This window comes from Mesoplodon bidens (assembly GCF_964165515.1).
Source record: "Mesoplodon bidens genome assembly, chromosome: 1".
NCBI classification, from domain to species: Eukaryota; Metazoa; Chordata; class Mammalia; order Artiodactyla; family Ziphiidae; genus Mesoplodon; species Mesoplodon bidens.
Window position 1 is genome coordinate 173,526,325 of NC_138176.1, and position 20,188 is coordinate 173,546,512.

At 36.2% G+C, this 20,188-nt stretch overlaps 1 protein-coding gene across 4 annotated transcripts in view; it reads left to right on the forward strand.

Moving 5' to 3' along the window:
* HERC4 (HECT and RLD domain containing E3 ubiquitin protein ligase 4) overlaps positions 1-20,188 on the forward strand; it is a 141,808-nt gene that overhangs the window by 105,958 nt on the left and 15,662 nt on the right. For 3 of the 4 annotated variants that reach the window (XM_081248689.1, XM_081248688.1, XM_081248691.1), the window contains 4 exons: positions 5,210-5,233; positions 7,639-7,737; positions 9,718-9,885; positions 10,107-10,250. In XM_081248689.1, the coding sequence (XP_081104815.1) occupies positions 5,210-5,233; positions 7,639-7,737; positions 9,718-9,885; positions 10,107-10,250 (435 nt within the window). The remainder of the gene's footprint in view (positions 1-5,209; positions 5,234-7,638; positions 7,738-9,717; positions 9,886-10,106; positions 10,251-20,188) is intronic. The other variant, XM_081248690.1, reaches the window with a different exon arrangement.

Genomic DNA, 20,188 nt, shown 5'->3' on the forward strand with positions numbered 1-20,188 from the left:
TTATTTCTAGACTTTCTAAGTTGCTGTACTTGAAAATTGCCCTCTATTACTCTACTCTTTCAACCACATGTTTTTCCTTTCTCTCCATTTAGAGACAGACTGGTATTGAATAGGTGGTTGTGGCAGTGGAAACTTGTTCTTTAATGTGCATAGTGGACTTAATGTCACATCTTAGAAATCAGAATCTAGAACCGTGATTTGGGTTCTTCTAGTCTTCTGGAAATGGAAGGCTGACAATTTACTTTGAAGGTCTTTGACTAACTCTTAAGTAGTTTATTAATTTATATTATGACATCTGAAGGTACTTCTTTCTTTGAGAGAGTTCAGATCACTTTTACATTTACACATAACACTAAAGACTTTTCCTGAGGCTGTTTAATAAAATTCCTGCTTGCGTTCCTAGTCTTAATACTAGGTTGAACATCATGTTGGCCCTGTAAGTAAAGTTACTAAAGTTTTAAAGTGTCTATCCTAAAGATACTCATATGCTGTTTTGTGACGATATAGATGTGTATATGTGTATTTATGTGCACATAGACATATATACACATATATACGTACTTATATCTATGTATACAATGTACATATGTATACCATTATTAAACAAGAGTTATGATCTTGAAATAATTCCATTCCTTCATGTGAAAGTTTATAATATTCCTTGATAGAAGATAATTACTATGAATTATAAGAAATATGTCTATAAATTGTATTTATATATATACACATATTTTATATATAAATATATACACGTATATATGTAAAACTTTACCTTGTTCTAAACACTGCAAGGAAATTATTTTACCTTTATTATATTACCTTTATTATATTTCTCTTTACGCCATAGTCTGTTGAGATTTCTTTCTCCATTTCCTTTCTTTCCCAGTCAAGGATTTTAAGAATCCATCAGGAATATACACCTTAAACTAACACAGTGCTGTATGTCATTTATATCTCAATAGAACTAGAGGAAAAAAACAAAATAAAAAAGAGAACCCATCAGGTATATACTTTCCTGGTCTCTAAACATTAAAAACTAATTCTGTGAAATTCTTTGCATTCCTTGTAATATCCTCTTATACAGCTGAGACTAACTTTTCACCTCATCTTCTTCCATTTTCCCATCCTGTTTCATCTGTTTCCCTTTTCATGGTTCCATGAAGTTTTTGCTTGATCCTTCTACTCCTGCTGGTTACTGTATAAGCTTCTCTGTTTTGTTTGTTTTTCCAGACTCTGATATTAGGGTGTGACATTTTTTCAGTTGGATTTCTTTTGCTTTTTATCTGTTTTTCTCCCTCTACAATAATTTCTTGGCAAAACAAAAGAGCACATGAGTTCTCTCTCTTTTTATCTTCTGCTATTTGATGTTTTTCTCCACTTTCTAGATATTAGTGTCAGTTTATTTGCTTACCTCTTTTAACTTTGCTCTAAAATTGTTTATAAAAATACTTAAGTGAGGAATTCCCTAGCGGTCCAATAGTTAGGGCTCCATGCTTTCACTGCCGAGGGCCAGGTTTGATCCCTGGTTGGGTAACTAGGATCCCACAAGCTGCACGGTGTGGCCAAACAAAAACAAAAACAAAAAAAAACAAAAAAACTTTAGTGGTTACAACTAAAAAATCTTTGCTCTTTTTTCTTCCCTTTCTTATACTTTTCGTTACTGTACATACGTATCGATATATATCTAGTAAAAATTGATTAATTTAGAATAAAGTGTAGAAAGGTCTGTGCTGAGTCTGTCCCTCTTATAATTAAAAGTCAAGTTAAGCATTTTTTAAAGTGCATATTCTATTATTTCAAGAACTGTGTATACCTATGTAAGACATGTCAGATACAAGTAAGTACTAATAAATATATTTGATAAATTGGTGACATTTTTACAGTCTTTGATATTACACTTTATATATTTTTAAGTCATAAATTTTATTTCAATATTAATTGTGCTGTGTTTGTAAATCATTACTGTATTTCTTCTGTGGCATTAAGGTTTTGTACTTTAACTGCGGACAGTGCTGAGCTAACTATGACATGCTCATCAGCAAACTAGGAAGATAGACTGACATAACAGCTAGGGAGACCATCTTTGGGAAGATAGGCCAGTACTTAACTTTCTAGGTTTGAGTTTCTTCCTCATTTAATGAAATGAAATTAAAATACATTTGTGTTCTTTAATATTGCAATACATTTAATACTTGCAGTTATAAACCTTGCAGCTATAATATTTCCCAGAAGGTTCATACTTGCTTTTTAAAGTTCCCTTGTCATTTTTAATGGCATTAATGTTTTGCAGACTCTTGGACTGATTCCTTATGCCTTGAATTACCAAGTTGTATTGGTTTATTTTTCATTTTCTTCGTGTTTTAGAAGTATCTTTTTTTTTTCTGCCTAGTCACCAACACCTTTCTTATTTATTTGAATTACTTCAGTAACTTCGGTATCCTCTGTTTATACCTCCTCAGAATAATCCTATGTTATACCCTTAAATAATGATGACACCAGCAATGATAGTGTTTTGCCATAAGTAATTTGTTGAAACTATAACATGCCAAGGAGTTGCATCTTTTTTGTCTATAACTAACTAGAACTCTCATTAACCATTGATGTTAAAAGCAGCCTTAGTGTAAGTCTGCTTTGGACCATGAGACCCTGACTTTTGAACATTCCTTTAGGCCTTTCTTACTCAAGTTTCTAGGACATTGGGTAACTAAAATTAGGCATGCCTTGACCTAATTTCAGGGCCCCCAGTCTACAAACAGCCAACAGTTAGTGCTTGAGTATGTGGATTTGGAGCCACTAGTAGGTCACACATTGAATGATGTGGTAAATTTTTAGCAATAGACCTTTCATTGACCTCACGTATTTTGTAATATCCTGTCCGCACCCCCACCACATTTTTTCCTTCTAAATTTTCCTTGGAAATACTACTTTGGTTCATTTAGACTTGCAACTAATATAACAACTATCTTGCAACTCTAATATTTCCCAGAGGAGTTTATCCTTGCTTTTTTACATATTTACTTTTTTTCTTTTTAAATGTTTGAGCTTTTGTCTTAGATCCTTAACACTTAAATTGAAATTTCTAACGATGACCTTAATATGGTTTTCCCTTTGATGCCTCTCCCGTAGGTAAATCATTTTGCCTGATATCTAATAGTCTCTTTTCCCAAGTTTTCCACATGTCCCATTATTTTTCATATTCCTTCTAGCTCCCGTCTGTCTCTACCATCAAACTTTTGTTCTGCTTTAATATGGTTTAGTTACACTATAAATTCTGACTATCTTATTGGCTTCCCAGTGCTAAAGGATATTCCTAGAACCCTTATCTATTTACATGTAGCAATAAAAAAGTACATATATATTAATGTTTCATTATTAAGAATAAAATCCATCTTCCATGATACCAGGTATCAAATATAGTTTTCACGCTGGCCGTAGGTAGTCAGAAAATACTGAAAGGTGTTTCTTTGCTTTTTCACACCTTCTTAGCTGTAATAGCACTTTAAAAAACATCCCACAAGATACACTATAAAAGTATTTCAGTTGTTCCTGTTAAATTGCTTTAAATTAAACTGAGTGTAATCTAAAAGGGTTTTTCTGCAGAACAGCTTGTAAATATATTCTTCTGTTAACACTGCCAGTGGGGCACGTATATAGTGATAACTTGGTACTCTGAATTTTTTGAAAGAAGCTATTATCAATAATTACCTTTCTCAGAACAGGAAATTAGAGTCATATTTTACTTATGCCTACACTGCTTTGGCTTAATTTAGCACAATATAGTGAACAAACCCTAAGTGTTTGCTAATACCTTAAAGCTTCCAGTGATACCCCTTGTGGCATGCAAGAATTTAGCCAATTAGAAAGTTAGAGGGAAGCATCCACACAAGACTGGCTTCACTTCTGATACCAATTGCAAGGTTAGAGGATTCCTAGAACCACTCTCAGGTTCAGTAATTTGCTACAAGACTTCACAGAACTAACTGGAAACAGTTATATTGACATCTATAGTTCATTATAGGGAAAGAGTACAGATTAAAACACCAAGGGGAAAAGTGCATAAGGGTAGAGTCTGGGAAAGGTACCAAAGGCTGAGCTTCTCTTTTCCTCTCCCTGAGGAGTCATGGACAAGTTATTTTCCCAGGATCCATCTGTGTCAATACTCTCAGGGTATTGCCAACCAAGGAAGCTCACTGCAGCCTTGGTGCCCAAAGTTTTTATTGAGGCTCCATCACATACTGCCCATGTGGCTGACCTTTAGTTTCCAGACCTTCTGGAGGCAGAACTGATACCCACATGTCCCAGAGCCTCCAGGCAAACAAAGATACTCCTGTCCAGGTATGACATTCCAAAGTCCTGTGGATCATCTCCCAGTAGCTGAGGGCAAAATCAGACCTCTCTTTGGGTAAGGTTAATTCCTCACTATACGAGGTGCCATCTGCAAATTTAGTAACATACTTTTGGAGATTCTAGCACTTTATTTGAGTCTATACCCTGAGAATATGTGAAAGCTTTCTTCAAGAAAGTGTTGTGCATTTCTGTTTAATGCAGTGGTAAGCTTTCATTATAATTTTCATTATTATATCCTTCATAAATACCTCTTTCTCTCTTCATTTCTTCTTTCTACTTACCAATCCCTATGCCCTGTCTTGTACTTTTTATTTTAGCTAATTCAGTGTTAACGCTTAATATAAGATACCTGTGTTTCACTGGTTATTTCTGATGAATAAAAACAATTATGGCTTATTTTCTCACTTTTCACATAGCATTTTAATCTATTAAACACTTTTCAAATATTTTGTCAAGATTAACCAAGTCTTAAAATCTGGGGGATATTTTCTCCATTTTCCAGGTGGAGAGATTGGGCCATAAAATTATTCAAGACCAAGTTAGGCTTAGGATTAGTTTCCCTGTTCTACCTAAATTCTGCAAATGGCGTACTTGGTTGCTGAAACCAAATTTCATTATGTTCAAGCCTCAATGATTTTATGATCACAAGATACCTGAAATGAAGGTCTTATTACATTTATAGATATATCAGGTATATGTGGAAAGGGTAAGTTTTGTTGTAGATGTATTTTGGTCTACTTCATTAATTCACTATTCTGCTGTAGCAAAATAAATGAAATGCTGCTTTGAATAGAAATAGTTAAATTTGGACACTAACATTGCTCTTTCCTCATTACTGTTACATTCTGCACTGCTGTCTTAGGATGTCAACCATGGATTAACTGAGGTAAGTTTGGTGTATTAAAGTCTCATGTTCAGAGTAAGGTATACTCTGTTTTGTCTTAAGTGATTGAAGACCCCAAAGTTACTCTTTTTTGTGACTTTAAAACATATATGTATATATACATATATATTTTAATGAGTGTATAGAACTTGCCCTCTATAACATTTCAGAGGAATTTTCTGAAGAAAATTAGACCGTCCGTTTTAGTTAGCATTACACCTATATGACGCCTTTTAACAATGTTTGTCTTAAAATAGTTCCTATCCTCCTAAAGCCTTCCAGTATAAAATATATGGTGTCCTCAGAATACAAAAAAGAAAACTTATAAAATTTCACAAATGCCTACCCAGAAGGCAGAAAATGTTTTATGTTAGAGAAGTAGAATGATCTTCAATTTTTAAACTAATAATTGACACTCAAAATGGTCATAAAATTGAATCAGCTTTCAGTATGGTCATCTTCCTCACTTTGTTTAATGTACTATCTTAATATATAAAGTTCTGGCACTTTGGCTTACATAATCAACAATCCTGAGCCACCTTTTTAACACCTGGGAATGTTGTATTATACTTCTGTTATAGACTTCAGGTTTTGTTGTTTGCTTTGCTTTTTTCATAGCACTTGAACCAATGAAGCATCTAGAAGTAGCTTTAAACTATGGGCCTGACATTGTTTGCTTCCTCATCCTCAAATAGAAGTAGCACATAAAATTATGAAATCAAAGAGTTTTGGAGCCAAAGGGGACTTTAGAAATCGTCTCAGCCTTTTAGAGTTTCAGAGTAGTAAAAAGACTTTCTATCATCCATAGCTAGTTAGTGACACAAATACAGGGTGGAGGATAAACTTGCCATATGAGAAATAGCCAAGAATGATAACTTACTTAAGGGTTAATGTCGCTCAGCATATTGTCTTACATGTTGAGAACAAGTTGATAGTCTTGTGTTCTATACTGATTGGGCACTATTCAATTATTTCATTGTTTTTGATGGCCATAGTTGAAAGAGGCTTAGACAAATTGAAATACATTTAAAAGAAGGCTATTGGGGACTTCTGTGGTGGTCCAATGGTTAAGACTCCATGCTCCCAATGCAGGGGGCCCAGGTTCGATCCCTAGTCAGGGAACTAGATCCCACATGCTGCAACTAAGACCTGGCGCCTCCTAATAAATAAATAAATAAAATAAAAGAAGGCGGTTGGGATGGAGTAGAGCTGGAAACCATATTATTTTCAGGATGGTTGGAAAAACTGGGCATGTTTAGTGTGGGAAAAAGACAACCTAGGGAGAGCATGGCAGCACGAAGTATCTAAACCATATAAACTTCCCTGCAGGGGCAGAATGAAGACTGAAATAGAAAGTGAAGTGATGTATAGAAATGCAGATTCAGACTCAATATAAAGAACTTTCTAAGAACTTAAAAAGAAGAGGATTGTTTCATGGTATATTAAGTCTTCACTGGAAGCCTTATAATAAGAAGGGGCTCTGTGTCAGGGCTGGCACAGAAATTTTGCTTTGTTGGGTATATGGTAGTATAACATCCTCCAACTGCAAGATCTGTGACTGGCAATTCATAGCTCTTTGTATTTTTCTGCCCTGTTAAAAACTTAGCAATCAATCACTATGTTTTACCTGCTAGGATAAATAGTTGTTGATAAGGTGACTAATGTCTGATAATGGTAATAATAGATCAACTATTATTGATCAACTTTGAAGATTGACAGAAAATAATAATACTAATTGTGCTTATTTTGTAAGTTAAATGAATGAACAGATTGTTGGGCTCATAATAGTGTTGTCCCCCTAATGACCTGGCAGTAAATATCTGTTGAATGAATAAGTAGATTGCTTATCATTGGCCTCACTTGCTAGAGTAGTCCTAACATATAAGAACTGGGTACTGTATTTAACATAGGAGCCCCACATTTAGAATAAATTTGCAGCCTAATTCACTGAAACTTGGAGTTAAGATGTTAAGCAAAAGATACCTGTAATTTACAATTTTATGGATTCTCAAGTATACAGTTCTCTCCTAAAATTAGGGATTAGGGTTATTCCAATGCCTCATCTAATTATCAGTAAAAATTCTATATTCAGAAATAAGCCATGTTTTACGTATGGACACCAGGGGGGAAAGTGGCGGTAGTAGGGGGCGGTGGTGTGATGTAGTGGGAGATTGGGATTGACATGTATACACTAATATGTATAAAATGGATAACTAATAAGAACCTCCTGTATAAAAAAATTAAATTAAATTAAAAAAAAGAAATAAGCCACATTTTATTTATAATTCCTGAATGACACAAAAGCGAATAAACCAAGAATATGATCAACTTTACACAAGAAATGACAGTACCTACAAGAAGTAAGTTACAAACCGATTTGTACTAATAAGCTAATTTTTTATTTCTAGTTGGCAGATATCCCTGTTACAATCTGCACATATCCATTTGTATTTGACGCCCAAGCAAAAACTACTCTGTTACAAACAGATGCAGTCTTACAGATGCAGGTAAAATATTTTATAGTACTAATTTAATTTGAGAGTAGTTTTTGAATTGTTTCTCTGGTGTTTTTTTAAAGTATTTGCAATGTCTTTGGGGATATTTTGTACCTTTGTGGTCTGTCTTTTGCAAAGCTACTTTTACGGGCTTCCCTGGTGGCGCAGTGGTTGAGAGTCCGCCTGCCGATGCAGGGGACACGGGTTCGTGCCCCGGTCCGGGAAGATCCCACGTGCCACGGAGCGGCTGGGCCCGTGAGCCATGGCCACTGAGCCTGTGCGTCCGGAGCCTGTGCTCTGCAATGGGAGAGGCCACAACAGTGAGGGGCCCTCGTACCGCAAAAAAAAAAAAAAAAGCTACTTTTACCAAAGCACCTTTGGTACCTATGAAGAGGACTGTTGCATGTGAAATGTGTATTCTTATGAGGGATACTTATATATATTTAAAAGGACATAGAATAATTTAGATTTTTATCATTTTATAAATAAAAAATGGTATAATCTTCTTTCAATGTAGAAATACACAGTCTTTATAAACAGTTTGACTAGTTTACTTGATAAAATGCTTTGTTTCAAATCTTGCTTTATTATATATTCCCTATTTATATACTTGGTAAAAGATGAAAATCAGTAGAGGTGAGGTGATGTTAAAGTAGGAGGCATTTGATCACTTGTTAGGAGGAGGGTATGAAATGTCCGTGAAGAATGTTTTAGTAATAAATAAGGTACTTTCCTGAGGTTGGTCACCTCCTCTTCCTCCTCCCCACTCTCCTTCCACCCCCCACCCCCCCCACTTTAAGCTGAACATTCTTTCCTTTATAATGAGGATTTTTAAAACTAGTTTACATTATGACCGTGAAGGACTACAGTAGGTTTGCTTTATCATTTGAACTTGTAAATTTAAAAGTTTTTGAGTTTCTTCCTCTGGTGTAGAATATCAGACTATAGAGGCTGAGGACTAAGGATGAGGTGAGACCTTGAGCACTTAATATTCTAAAAATGCTTTTAAAAATTACCCCTCCCCCAATTTTGATGGCAATTTGTATTCTTTTAAAATAAATGCGTTTACTATTCTAAATTCTTCCATATATTTAAACAATAAATTATAGTAGGAGGAATTTTAGAGATGTGCTTATTTCCATTTTCATCAACAGAAGAAACAAATATTTTTGTAGGGTTCTATACTAACAGCTAGATTGCTAGTTTTTTAGCAATCTTTGTTAAACGCTAAGTTAATCAGGACTTCCTGGTGGTCCAGTGGTTAAGACTCTGTGCTCCCAATGCAGGGGGCTGGTGTTCGATCCCTGGTCAGGGAGCTAGATCCCACATGCTGCAACTACAAGATCCTGCGTGCTGCAACTAAAAAAAAGAAGAAGATCCACACACGGCAACAAAGATCCTACGTGCTGCAACTAAGACTTGGCGTAGCCAAATAAATGAATAAATATTTTAAAAAAATGAAAATCACTTGGTGTTTTCAATGTAGGATATTCCATTTTAGAATTAAGAACACAAGGAAAATCATAGGAAAAAAATAAAAGCTTTACATGGTAAAAGCCAAATGCTTGGTTTGTGAGCATATATGGTGATAACTCTACTAAATGAATTTCTATAAACCTTTTAGTTGGCCAGGCTGTTTCTTTTTCTCTTTAAAGGTTTATTTTAATGCTGTTTTCTTTTTCTCCTCATTCTCCATCCTAGTTATTTTTTGAGAAACAGCAGTGTTCAGATTTATCATAATTATTACAGTTCCATGCTTACTTAGCTTAATGGTATCATCAGTTAACATTACTATAAAAAATTCAAAAGGATACTCTTTATGCTCAGTTTATTAAGCTCTGATGCTGTGCTGAATACTGTGTTAGGTGCTGTATGAATTCAGTAGTATAGGAATTATAGGATATCTATAATTAGTAGGTAGAGGTTAGCTTATTCAGTCACAGCAGCTTCTTTATAGCATTGCTATTAAATTTTTAATCTTTTGTTTTCTAGATGGCTATTGACCAGGCCCACAGACAGAATGTCTCCTCTCTTTTTCTCCCAGTGATTGAATCTGTGAATCCTTGCTTAATTCTAGTGGTACGTAGAGAAAATATAGTAGGAGATGCAATGGAAGTCCTTAGGAAAACAAAGAATATAGACTACAAAAAGCCACTCAAGGTAATTTAACATTTTCTGTTGTATAATTGGAACTTTTATTCAGAAAATATGTTTAAAGTTTTCCTGTTCATTTTTAGTGTATCTTTGAATCTTAATAAAATTATATACTTAAAAAATTTTAGCTATTGCCACGCTTTTATTCATAATAAATAACGTGTTGTAGGGTTTCCAGAATATACATTCATTTCTTTACATTCAGTGTTTGCATTAATCTATTTTAGGTTATATTTGTTGGAGAAGATGCTGTTGATGCAGGAGGGGTACGCAAAGAATTTTTCTTGCTCATCATGAGGGAATTATTGGATCCTAAATATGGCATGTTTAGGTATTATGAAGATTCCAGGCTCATTTGGTTTTCTGATAAGGTAAAAAGTCCAACCGTCTAAATTACTCCTATATCTATCTATCTATCTATCTATCTGTCTGTCTGTATACACCTATATGTTTCAGCTTAACTCAGTAATAAATAGGAGTTATTACTAGGTAACTAACGTATTTTATTTACAGATCTTCTTTATTACAATTTTAAAAATTATAAACGTTTGGACTCAGAGTCATCAGAGCACATTAATGCTTACCACACATTTCAAATTAGCAAAATAAATTATGGAATGGTCATCCTGAAAATGATGTTGACTGTTCTGCTGAATTAGATTTGAGGATTGAATAAGTACCAGATGAACTTTTCTTCTGGGGAGAATTAATTTATCATTAGGGATCATTGATTTTTCTACCTTATAATTTAGGGCAGAGGTAACTACTCAGCAAACTACAGTCCCTGAAAGTTCTTCCCAGCACATAAAGTCAGTGCCTACTCATTTACCTATTGCTACTTTCTAGCTAAAACTGGCAGAGGCAGAGTGGGGAGTTACAACGAGCCCCTATGGCCAACAAAGCCTAAAATATGTACTGTCTGCCCCTTTACAGAAAAAGTTTGCTGGCCTCTGATTTAGAAACTGTAAGTGAAATGGATGGTTCAGTTTGTAGAACTCTGAGTTGAAAGAAATTTGAATTATTTACTATTTGTTCTAAAAACCTTGATGTATTATTTATTCATTCTTCCAGGAGACTGGCTGTCCTTTGTGATGTTAGCAGTCATGATGATCAGTGCCTAGGCTAGTTAATTTATTAGGGGTGGCAAAATGGTGCTACTCTGATTCTAACATTTCTTTTTCATTTTTGTATCTTGGATACTTATATGTAAAGAAATTTTCTCATATCTGCTATTTAATCCTTATTAGTACAGTTCACATGGGAAAGAATTCTCTCTGTAGTTACTTATTTTTCAAAAGAATTAGCATGCTCCAGTGGTGACAATTCATTTTTTGTTTTCGAATATTATTATATATTCATGGACTTAAACATAGTTGATGTTTTTCAGTCTGTTGCAGTTATTGTCTCTATTAATATTATTCCATTTTTGTCCAGGGAGAGCTCTTCAACTTGGCACCTGAGTCCTTTTGACACAATCTTAATACTGTTTAGTAGCTTCCTTGCTACCTGGTATACTTGGTGTGATAAAATGTTCCAGACTTATACATTTATTGCCTAACGATACCAACCTTTCAACCAATATTATGATAACTGAAAATACAGTTGACCCTTGAACAACATGGGTTTTACCTGTGTAGGTTCACTTATATGCAGATTTTTTTCAATAAATACATACTGTGATACTATATGATCCTCGGTTGAATCTAAGGATGGAGGACCGACTATAAGATTATACTCAGATTTTCGACAGCACAGGGGATCAGCACCCCAACCCCTGAGCTGTTCAAGGGTCAACTGTAGTTTTGTTTCATTTTTAAGTATTTTGCAGGGGTTTTTTTGCGCTTTGAGTATACCCCAGGTGAGATACACAGGCAAATAACTGTGTTTTGATATCACTTGAAATTGGTACACTCTGTATCATTATGCCAAGTAGATACACACTTAGGTTAACTTGTAGAATTTTTAATTTTTAGGGATTGTTTGTTTAATTTCAATTTAGTTTTATAGTTATATGAAATAGTTACATAGTTCCAAAGTCAAGTCTATAAAATAAGGTATCTAAAAAAGTCTAACTTTTGTCTCTACCCCCTCCACTGTATTTCCTCCCTCCTCTTAAAGCTATTCTTTTCAAAAGGAATGTTACAGTTTAACCTTTTTTGAAAAAATAAATATAAGTACCTATGTAGTAGTATACCACATACCAATGTCAGTTTCCTGGTTTTAAGTATGGTTATTTAAGCTGTTATTATTGGGGAAAACTGAGTAAAGGGTACAGAGGAATTCTGTACTATTTGTGTAATTTCTTGTGAGTGTTAAAGTATTTGAAAATAAGTATTTTTAAAAAGAAGTGCTATACTATACATATTTTTTTCTTCATCAAGAAAGGGTATTTTATTTTACATGAGAAATTAAAGCTTGTTTTCATGTTGTTGTGATGAATTACTCAGAAAGTAGAAAATCAGCCATGCAGGAGGGGATATCAGCTGCAGGAGCACAGTCCTTAAATTGTGAAGAAAAGATGGAGATGAGTATGCTAGTGGAGGATTGACTCTAATCAGACACATAGATCCATAATATCATGAGAGAAAGCCAAGTATATATGTAAATACAAATCTTCTGGTAGATTTGATGGTGGGAGGTTGTGAAAGTTCTCTTAGAATTATTTCTACTTTACAGTGAAATAAGACGCAAGTTTGTTAGAAAGTTCGAATAGGGGGAAGGTTGTTGGAGGTTTGAAGAAGAAAGGAGAAAGAGTGAAATAATCACTTAGGGGAGTGGGAAAATAAGCTGACCATGTAAATAAATACAGGGTTAGACTGGCGGCATTGGAGGCCCATTTGAAATTTATGCTCATGAATTTTAAAAGGAGACCAATCAACATGGTTGTGTTTTTTTCCTTTAGTCACATTTAGCTGCTTGGGTAGAGGTAAAAATGAGACAGACAGTTGATTTAACTAGGTTGTGGTTTTAGCAAGTGAGTATAAACAGAAGGGAAGAAAGGGCAGGGGAATGATTATCTTGATGAATTATGGAATTTAAGCTTTGTAAGGAGGAAAATGTAAGAACTTGGTTGGGAGGTGATGATTTTTTAAAAAGTAGTGTGGTTAATGGATTGTAGTTGCTGGTAGAGTTGAGTTGTAGTGTGAGTCAAAGTATTGGGGGTGGTGAGTTACAAAGTAGGAAATGGTGGTCAGATGGGAATGCTTAAAAATTGGATGGTTGCATTTAAATATAAAATATGACCATGGGAATGGGTGTCTGAGATGTGATGGGAGGACAAGACTGTTGGAAAATTGTAGTTCAAGGAACTGAGAGGCTAGTGTGTTGGATGCCTTTTTTGGCCCGGGTATTGAAATCGTCAAAAACGATGGCAGGAATAGTGGTAGAAAAAGAAAGCAAAAGATAGTCCAGAATCTGTGAATGAGTGCACTGTGAATGTCTTTAGATGTCAGCACAAGGAACATTAGCAGGGAAGGTCAGTTGGCATGTGTTTCACAGAAGCTGGGATTTTAAGAAGGCAAATGGAAGGAGGTCTAGAAGGAGTGAAGAGCCAGGAGACCTATCTCTAGGCCTGGTTGTATGAGGGGTTGGAAGGTTAAACAAACACCATTTATTATGACCTGCAGGGGAAATAGCATCCTCAGGAGACAGCCTTGTTCATTTAGAAAAGGGGCAAGGAGAATTTGGAGAAGTTTAGGATATAGGTAGTTTTCCAAATGATAGATTGTGAGTTCCAGAACAGAGAAGGGGTTTGGTGGAGCAGGGACAGTTAGGTAACATTGTGTCAGATTTTAGGGCCTGTACACTGCCACATGGAAGTGGGATTAGGGACAACCTGTGAGTTTTTAGGCCTCCTTTGTTGACAGTCAGGCATGTAAGACATGGTTGAATAGTCCTGATGGCCTCTGAGGTAGGTGGACAATCTGTTGAAATTATGGTCTCTTTCTTGGCACTGATCTCTTAGGGCAGTTTGTAGTGGTGTAGCAGATAGAATTTGAAGAGGGTCCGTGGGGTGGAGGCCTGTCTGCCAGGAACACAAAGAGTTCTATGGGCCTCTATTCAGTTCTGCAGAAAGGTAATGTTTTGAGACCAGGGGAGGGGCAGTCGTAACAAGCTTTATTGTGTATCTTTATGGGTTTTTTTGGCCGTGCCTTGCGGCATGCAGGATCTTAGTTCCCCAACCAGGGCTCAAACCCGTGCTCCCTGCAGTGGAAGTGCGGAGTCCCAACCACTGGACTAGCAGGGAATTCCTTGTGGATCTCTTATACCTTTACAGTTATATCTTGATTTGGGCAATAGGAGCCCCACAGAGCTGCTCTTCTTCTGTGTACTTTTGACATGTCCCCATTATTCTTTAATTATTCGTTACATTTGGTACAGAAAATGTTCCAGGCTCATTTTGTGTTTTCTCTACCCCAGTCCTGGCATTAGCCATTTCTCTTAAGAGCCCTGACTTCCTTAAGTATAAAATGGTATTTAGAAGTCAAACTCTGGATGCTACATGTACTCATTGCTACCAAGGAGTCATTGCTTTCATAGTCACAGCAGCCAGAACTAGGAACTATATGTATGTATACACACATGGCATACATCTCCTGGTTTTCAACATGTATGGATATTTATATATATGTATACATGTACACACACATATTTGTGTGTGTATATATATATACATACACACATGTTAAAAACCATGAGATGATACTGATACCTCTAATTCTATACAAACACCACAGAGTTTACTTTAGCCTTCTCCCTTTCCATTTTATGTGACTTAAATCACTAGTGAGAAATTTAACAGCCATCATCTTCCAGGTATCTACTCAGTAAGTAGCTAGTCTTCTGGTTACATTGGCCAAAAGCTTAGCCCCAGACATACTGGACCACCTCCTCAGAGAAGGTGTAGGAAGGAAGGAGGAAGGCAGAGGGCTATATGTTCTTTTTAATTTAATTTAATTTTTTTTTTTTTTTTTTTTGCTGTACGCGGGCCTCTCACTGCCGTGGCCTCCCCCACCGCGGAGCACAGGCTCTGGACACGCAGGCCCAGCGGCCATTGCTCACGGGCCCAGCCGTTCCGTGGCATGCGAGATCCTCCCGGACTGGGGCACAAACCCACGTCCCCTGCATCGGCAGGCGGACTCCCAACCACTGCGCCACCAGGGAAGCTCCTAATATTATTTTTAATGAGGTGAAATTCACATAACATAAAATTCATCATTTTAAGAATTTTAAAATGTACAATTCAGTGGCATTTAGTACATTCACAGTGTTGTGCAACCATCACCACTCTCTAGTTCCAGAACATTTCATTACCTCAAAAGGAAACCTGTAGACATTAAGCAGTCTCTCCCCATTTCTTTCTCCCTTCAGCTTCAGACAATCACTGCTTTACTATCTATCTCTGTGGCTTTGTCTATTATTGATATTTGCTGTTAATGGAAACCATATAGTGGATGGCCTTTGGTGTCTGGCTTCTTTCACTTAGGATAATGTTTCCAAGGCTCATCCATGTTGTATCGTGTGTCAGTACTTCATTCCTTTTTATAGTTGAATAATATTCCATTATATAGATATACCACATTTGTTTATTCATTCATCAGTTGATGGACATTTGGGTTGTTTACCTCTTTTGGCTAAATATTATGAATAGTACTGCTGTGAAAACTTGTATACAAGTTATTGTTTGCAGTTATTTTGGGTATATACCTATGAATGGAATTGTTAGGTCATGTGATAATTCTGTTTGACTTTTTGAGGAACCACTGAACTGTTTTCCACAATGGCTGTACCATTTCACATTCCCATCAGCAATACATGAGGATTACAATTTCTCTACAATCCTGGTCAACATTTGCCACTTTCCTTTAAAAAAAAATATATATATATATGTATGTATATTTTAAAATATATTTTTTATATGTATTTCTGTATTTTTCTTATTATGATAGTGGGTATGAAGTGGTATCTCACTGTGGTTTTTTAAAATTAATTAATTAATTAATTTGTTTATTTTGGCTGCACCATATCTTAGTTGTGGCACGTGGGATCTGTGCTGCGACATGTTTACTTGTGGCATGCAGTCTTCTTAGTTGCGGCATGCATGTGGAATCTAGTTCCCTGACCAGGGATTGAACCTGGGGCCCCCTGCATTGGGAGCGTGTAGTCTTACCCACCGGACTACCAGGGAAGTCCCTCTCATTGTGGTTTGATTTGCATCCCCTACTGGCTAATGATGTGCTTGTTTGGCCATTTGTATGCCTTCTTTAGCAAAATGTCTTTTTAAGTCTTATACACTTTTTTAATTGGCTTGTTTTTCTTTTTGTTGCTGAGTTTTAGGAGTTCTTTTTTGTATTCTGGATACTAGACCCTTGTCAAATATATGATTTGCAAATATTCTCTCCCAGTGTATGAATTATCTTTTTACTTTCTTGCTAATGTCCTTTGATAATAAAAGTTTTAAATTTTGGTGAAGTCTTTTTTTTTTTGTCTATTATGTTATTGCTTGTGCTTTTTGGTGTTATAACTAAGAAACCATGGACAAATTTAAGGTCATGAAGATTTACCCCTGAGTTTTCTTCTAAGAGTTTTATAGTTTTAGCTGTTATATTTAGGTCTTTCATCTATTTTGAGTTCATTTTTGTCCATGGTGTGAGGTAAGAGTTCAACTTCATTCTTTGCATGTGAATACCTGGTTGTCCCACCATTGTTTGTTAAGTCTTGGCACCCTGTTGAAAATTAATTGACTGTAGCTATATGGATTTACTTCTGGACTCTCAATTTTATTCCAGTGGTGTATATGTCTATTCTTATGCCAGTACTACACTGTCTTGTTTACTATAGCTTTGTAGATTTTAAAATTGGAATGTGTGAGTTCTCCCACTTTGTTCTTCTCATTCAAGATTCTTTTGACTATTAGCGGTCCCTTACAATTCTGTATGAATTTTACAGTTAGCTTTTCCATTTCTGCAAAAAAGGCCATTGAGGTTTTGATAGAGAATGCATTGAATCAATTTGGGAAGTATGGCCATCTTAACAATATTATCTTCTAGTCTGTGAACACGGGATGTCTTTCCAGTTATTTAGGTCTTTTAATTTCTTTCAGCAATGTTTTATAGTTTTCAGTGTACAAGTCTTACACTTCTTTGGTTAAATTTATTTCTAAGTATTTTATTCTTTTTTTTTTTTTTTTTGCGGTACGCAGGCCTCTCACTGTTGTGGCCTCTCCTGTTGCGGAGCACAGGCTCCGGACGCACAGGCTCAGCAGCCATGGTCCACGGGCCCAGTTGCTCCGCGGCATGTGGGGTCTTCCCGTACCGGGGCACGAACCCATGTCCCCCACATCGGCAAGTGGACCCTCAACCACTGCGCCACCAGGGAAGCCCAGTATTTTATTCTTTTTGATGCTATCGTAAATCGAATTATTTTCTTTATTTTTGGTTCATTGCTACTGTGTAGAAATAGAGCTGATTTTTTTGTGTTGATCATGTGCTGACTTCATTTATTAGCACTAATAGTTTGTTTTGTGCATTCTTTAGGATTTCTGTATACAAGATCATGTCATCTATAAATTCAATAGATTTAATTTTACTTCTTTCTTTCCAATTTGTATACCTTTATTTCTTTCTCTTGTCTAATTGCCCCATCTTGAACTTCCAGTATGCTTTCAAATGCAAGTGGTGACAGTGGACATGCTTCTCAATTTTTCCTGATCTGAGTGGAATGTCAACTGTGTGTTTTTCATAAATACCTTGAATCATGTTAAGGAAATTCCCTTCTATGCCTAGTTTATTGAGTTTATTTATTATGAAGGGGTGTTGGATTTTATTCATATGTTTTTTTCTGCATCAGTTGAGATGATCATGTGATTTCCTTCCTTCATTCCATTATGTGATGTATTACATTGGTTGATTTTCTTACGTTGAACGACATTGCAGTCCTGGGATAAAGCCCACTTGGTCATGGTGTGTAATCCTTCGAATATGCTGCTGGATTCAGTTTCCTAGTATTCTGTTGATGATTTTTCTGTTCTTATTTGTAAGGAATACTGCTGTATAGTTTTCTTTTGTGTGTGTGTGTGATGTCGTTGTCTGGCTTTGGTGTCATGGTATCCCTGACCTCATAGAGTGAGTTAAGAACTGTTTCCTTCTCTTCCATTTCTTGGAAGAGTTTGAGAATGATTGGTGTTAATTCTTCTAAATGTTTGGTAGAATATGGTCTCAGGTTTTTGTTGGTTGGAAGGTTTTTGATTGATGATTCAATCTCTTGTTATAAGTTTCTTTAGGTTTTCTAATTCTTCTAGTGTCAGTTGGTAGTTTGTGTGTTTCTAGGAATTTGTCCATTTCATCTGGATTATCTATTTTGATGGCATGCAGTTATTCATAGTATTCTCTTATAATCCTTTTTATTTCTCTGAGGTTGATAGGAATGTCCACGCTTTTTATCCTGATTTTAGTAAGTCTTCTCTCTTTTTTTCTTGGTCATTCTAGCTAAAAGTTTGTTAATTCTGTTGATCTTTTAAAAGAATCACCTTGGGGCTTCCCTGATGGTGCAGTGGTTGAGAGTCCGCCTGCCGATGCAGGGGACACGGGTTCGTGCCCTGGTCCGGGAAGATCCCACATACCGCGGAGCGGCTGGGCCTGTGAGCCATAGCCGCTGAGCCTGCGTGTCCGGAGCCTGTGCTCCGCAACGGGAGAGGCCACAACAGTGTGAGGCCCATGTACTGCAAAAAAAAAAGAATCACCTTTAGGTTTTGTTGCTTTGTGTATTGCTTTTCCATTCTCATTTCATTTATCTCCACTATAATCTTTATTATTTTCCCCCTCTGCTAGGTTTGGGTTTGGTTTGCTCTTCTTTTTGTAGTTCCTTAGGAATAAAGTTAGGTTATTTATTTGAGAAATTTTTTCTTTTTAATTAATTAATTAATTATTTAATTTGGCTGCATCCGGTCTTACTTAGTTGTGGCACGCAGGATCTTCGTTGTGGTGTGCGGGCCTGTCTCTAGCTGTGGTGCGTGGGCTCAGTAGTTGTGGTGCGCAGGCTCTCTAGTTATGACACATGGGCTTAGTTGCCCCGTGGCATGTGAGATCCTCGTTCCCCGACCAGGGATCAAACCTACGTCCCCTGCATTGGAAGGCGGATTCTTAACCACTGGACCACCAGGGAAGTCCCCTCTTTTTTAATAGATGTTTACAAATATAAAAGCTTCTTTTTGAATACTGCTTTCCCTGCATTCCGCAAGTTTTTTTGTGTGTATTTTCATTTTCAGGAGTCTCTAAGTATTTTCTGATTTCCCTTGTGATACCTTCTTTGACCCATTGGTTTTTTTAAGAGTGTGTTGTTTAATTTCCACATCTTTGTGAATTTTCCATATTTCCTTCTGATATTGATTTCTAGTTTCATTCCATTATGTTCTGAATAGATATATTTTATGATTTTAATCTTTTTAAATGTAGTCTTTTAAAAGTTATTGTTTTTCTTTGTTTCCCATAATACCTCTTATTCATCCAGTTTTCTTGTGTTTGTTTCTTTTGTCTTTTTCTTGTGGTTCTTGGCTGTTTATTATTTTAGAGTGTGACACTGAAGTGCTACGTAGATACTTTATGTGTATGGGCACTGTGTACTGGCCCTATTCATAGAGTGATTAGGTGGGGGCCTCTCAAGGGCGAACCCTCAAATGTCAGCATATATAAGTTTTTTATTCTTTGTGTTTACAGGAAAGGTTGTAGCCCTGGCTGTCAGTGTTCTAGTAGTGTTCCAAACACTGGAAAGGGAAGCTAGGATTTTCACTGTTCACTGTACAGACCTTCATTTGATCACTTTGTTTTTAATGCAGCACCCTGCCCATCAACTACCTCAGATTCCAGAGCCTCTTTAGTTCATCCTTTCCAAAAAGGCAGTGGCCTTTCCACCAAGCGTCCTATTTTCAGCCCCACTCTAATACCTCTGACTTTCAGATTCTTATGTTTTACTAACTGAGCTACCTGGACTACCTCTGACCTTTGGCACTTCCAGTTCCTGAGCCTACAGGACAGATGAACTTGTTTTTTACTGGCTTTCCTCTACAAGCAACTGTTTCAGTTTTTTCTGCTTTACTGAAACAGACAAGCTATCCATTTACTTTTCATATTTTGAAATATTGAAATCTCTTTAGTGCTATTAAAACCCTCCCCTATTCTTTTTTTCTTCTGGGTTTATGCCATTTTTATTCCTTTATTCTCACTTAGAGGGATTTCTGGAAGAAGAGAGATTAACACATATTCAGTCTGCCCTACTTAAGAAGGACTTTCTAAACTTCAACACAATGTAGGAC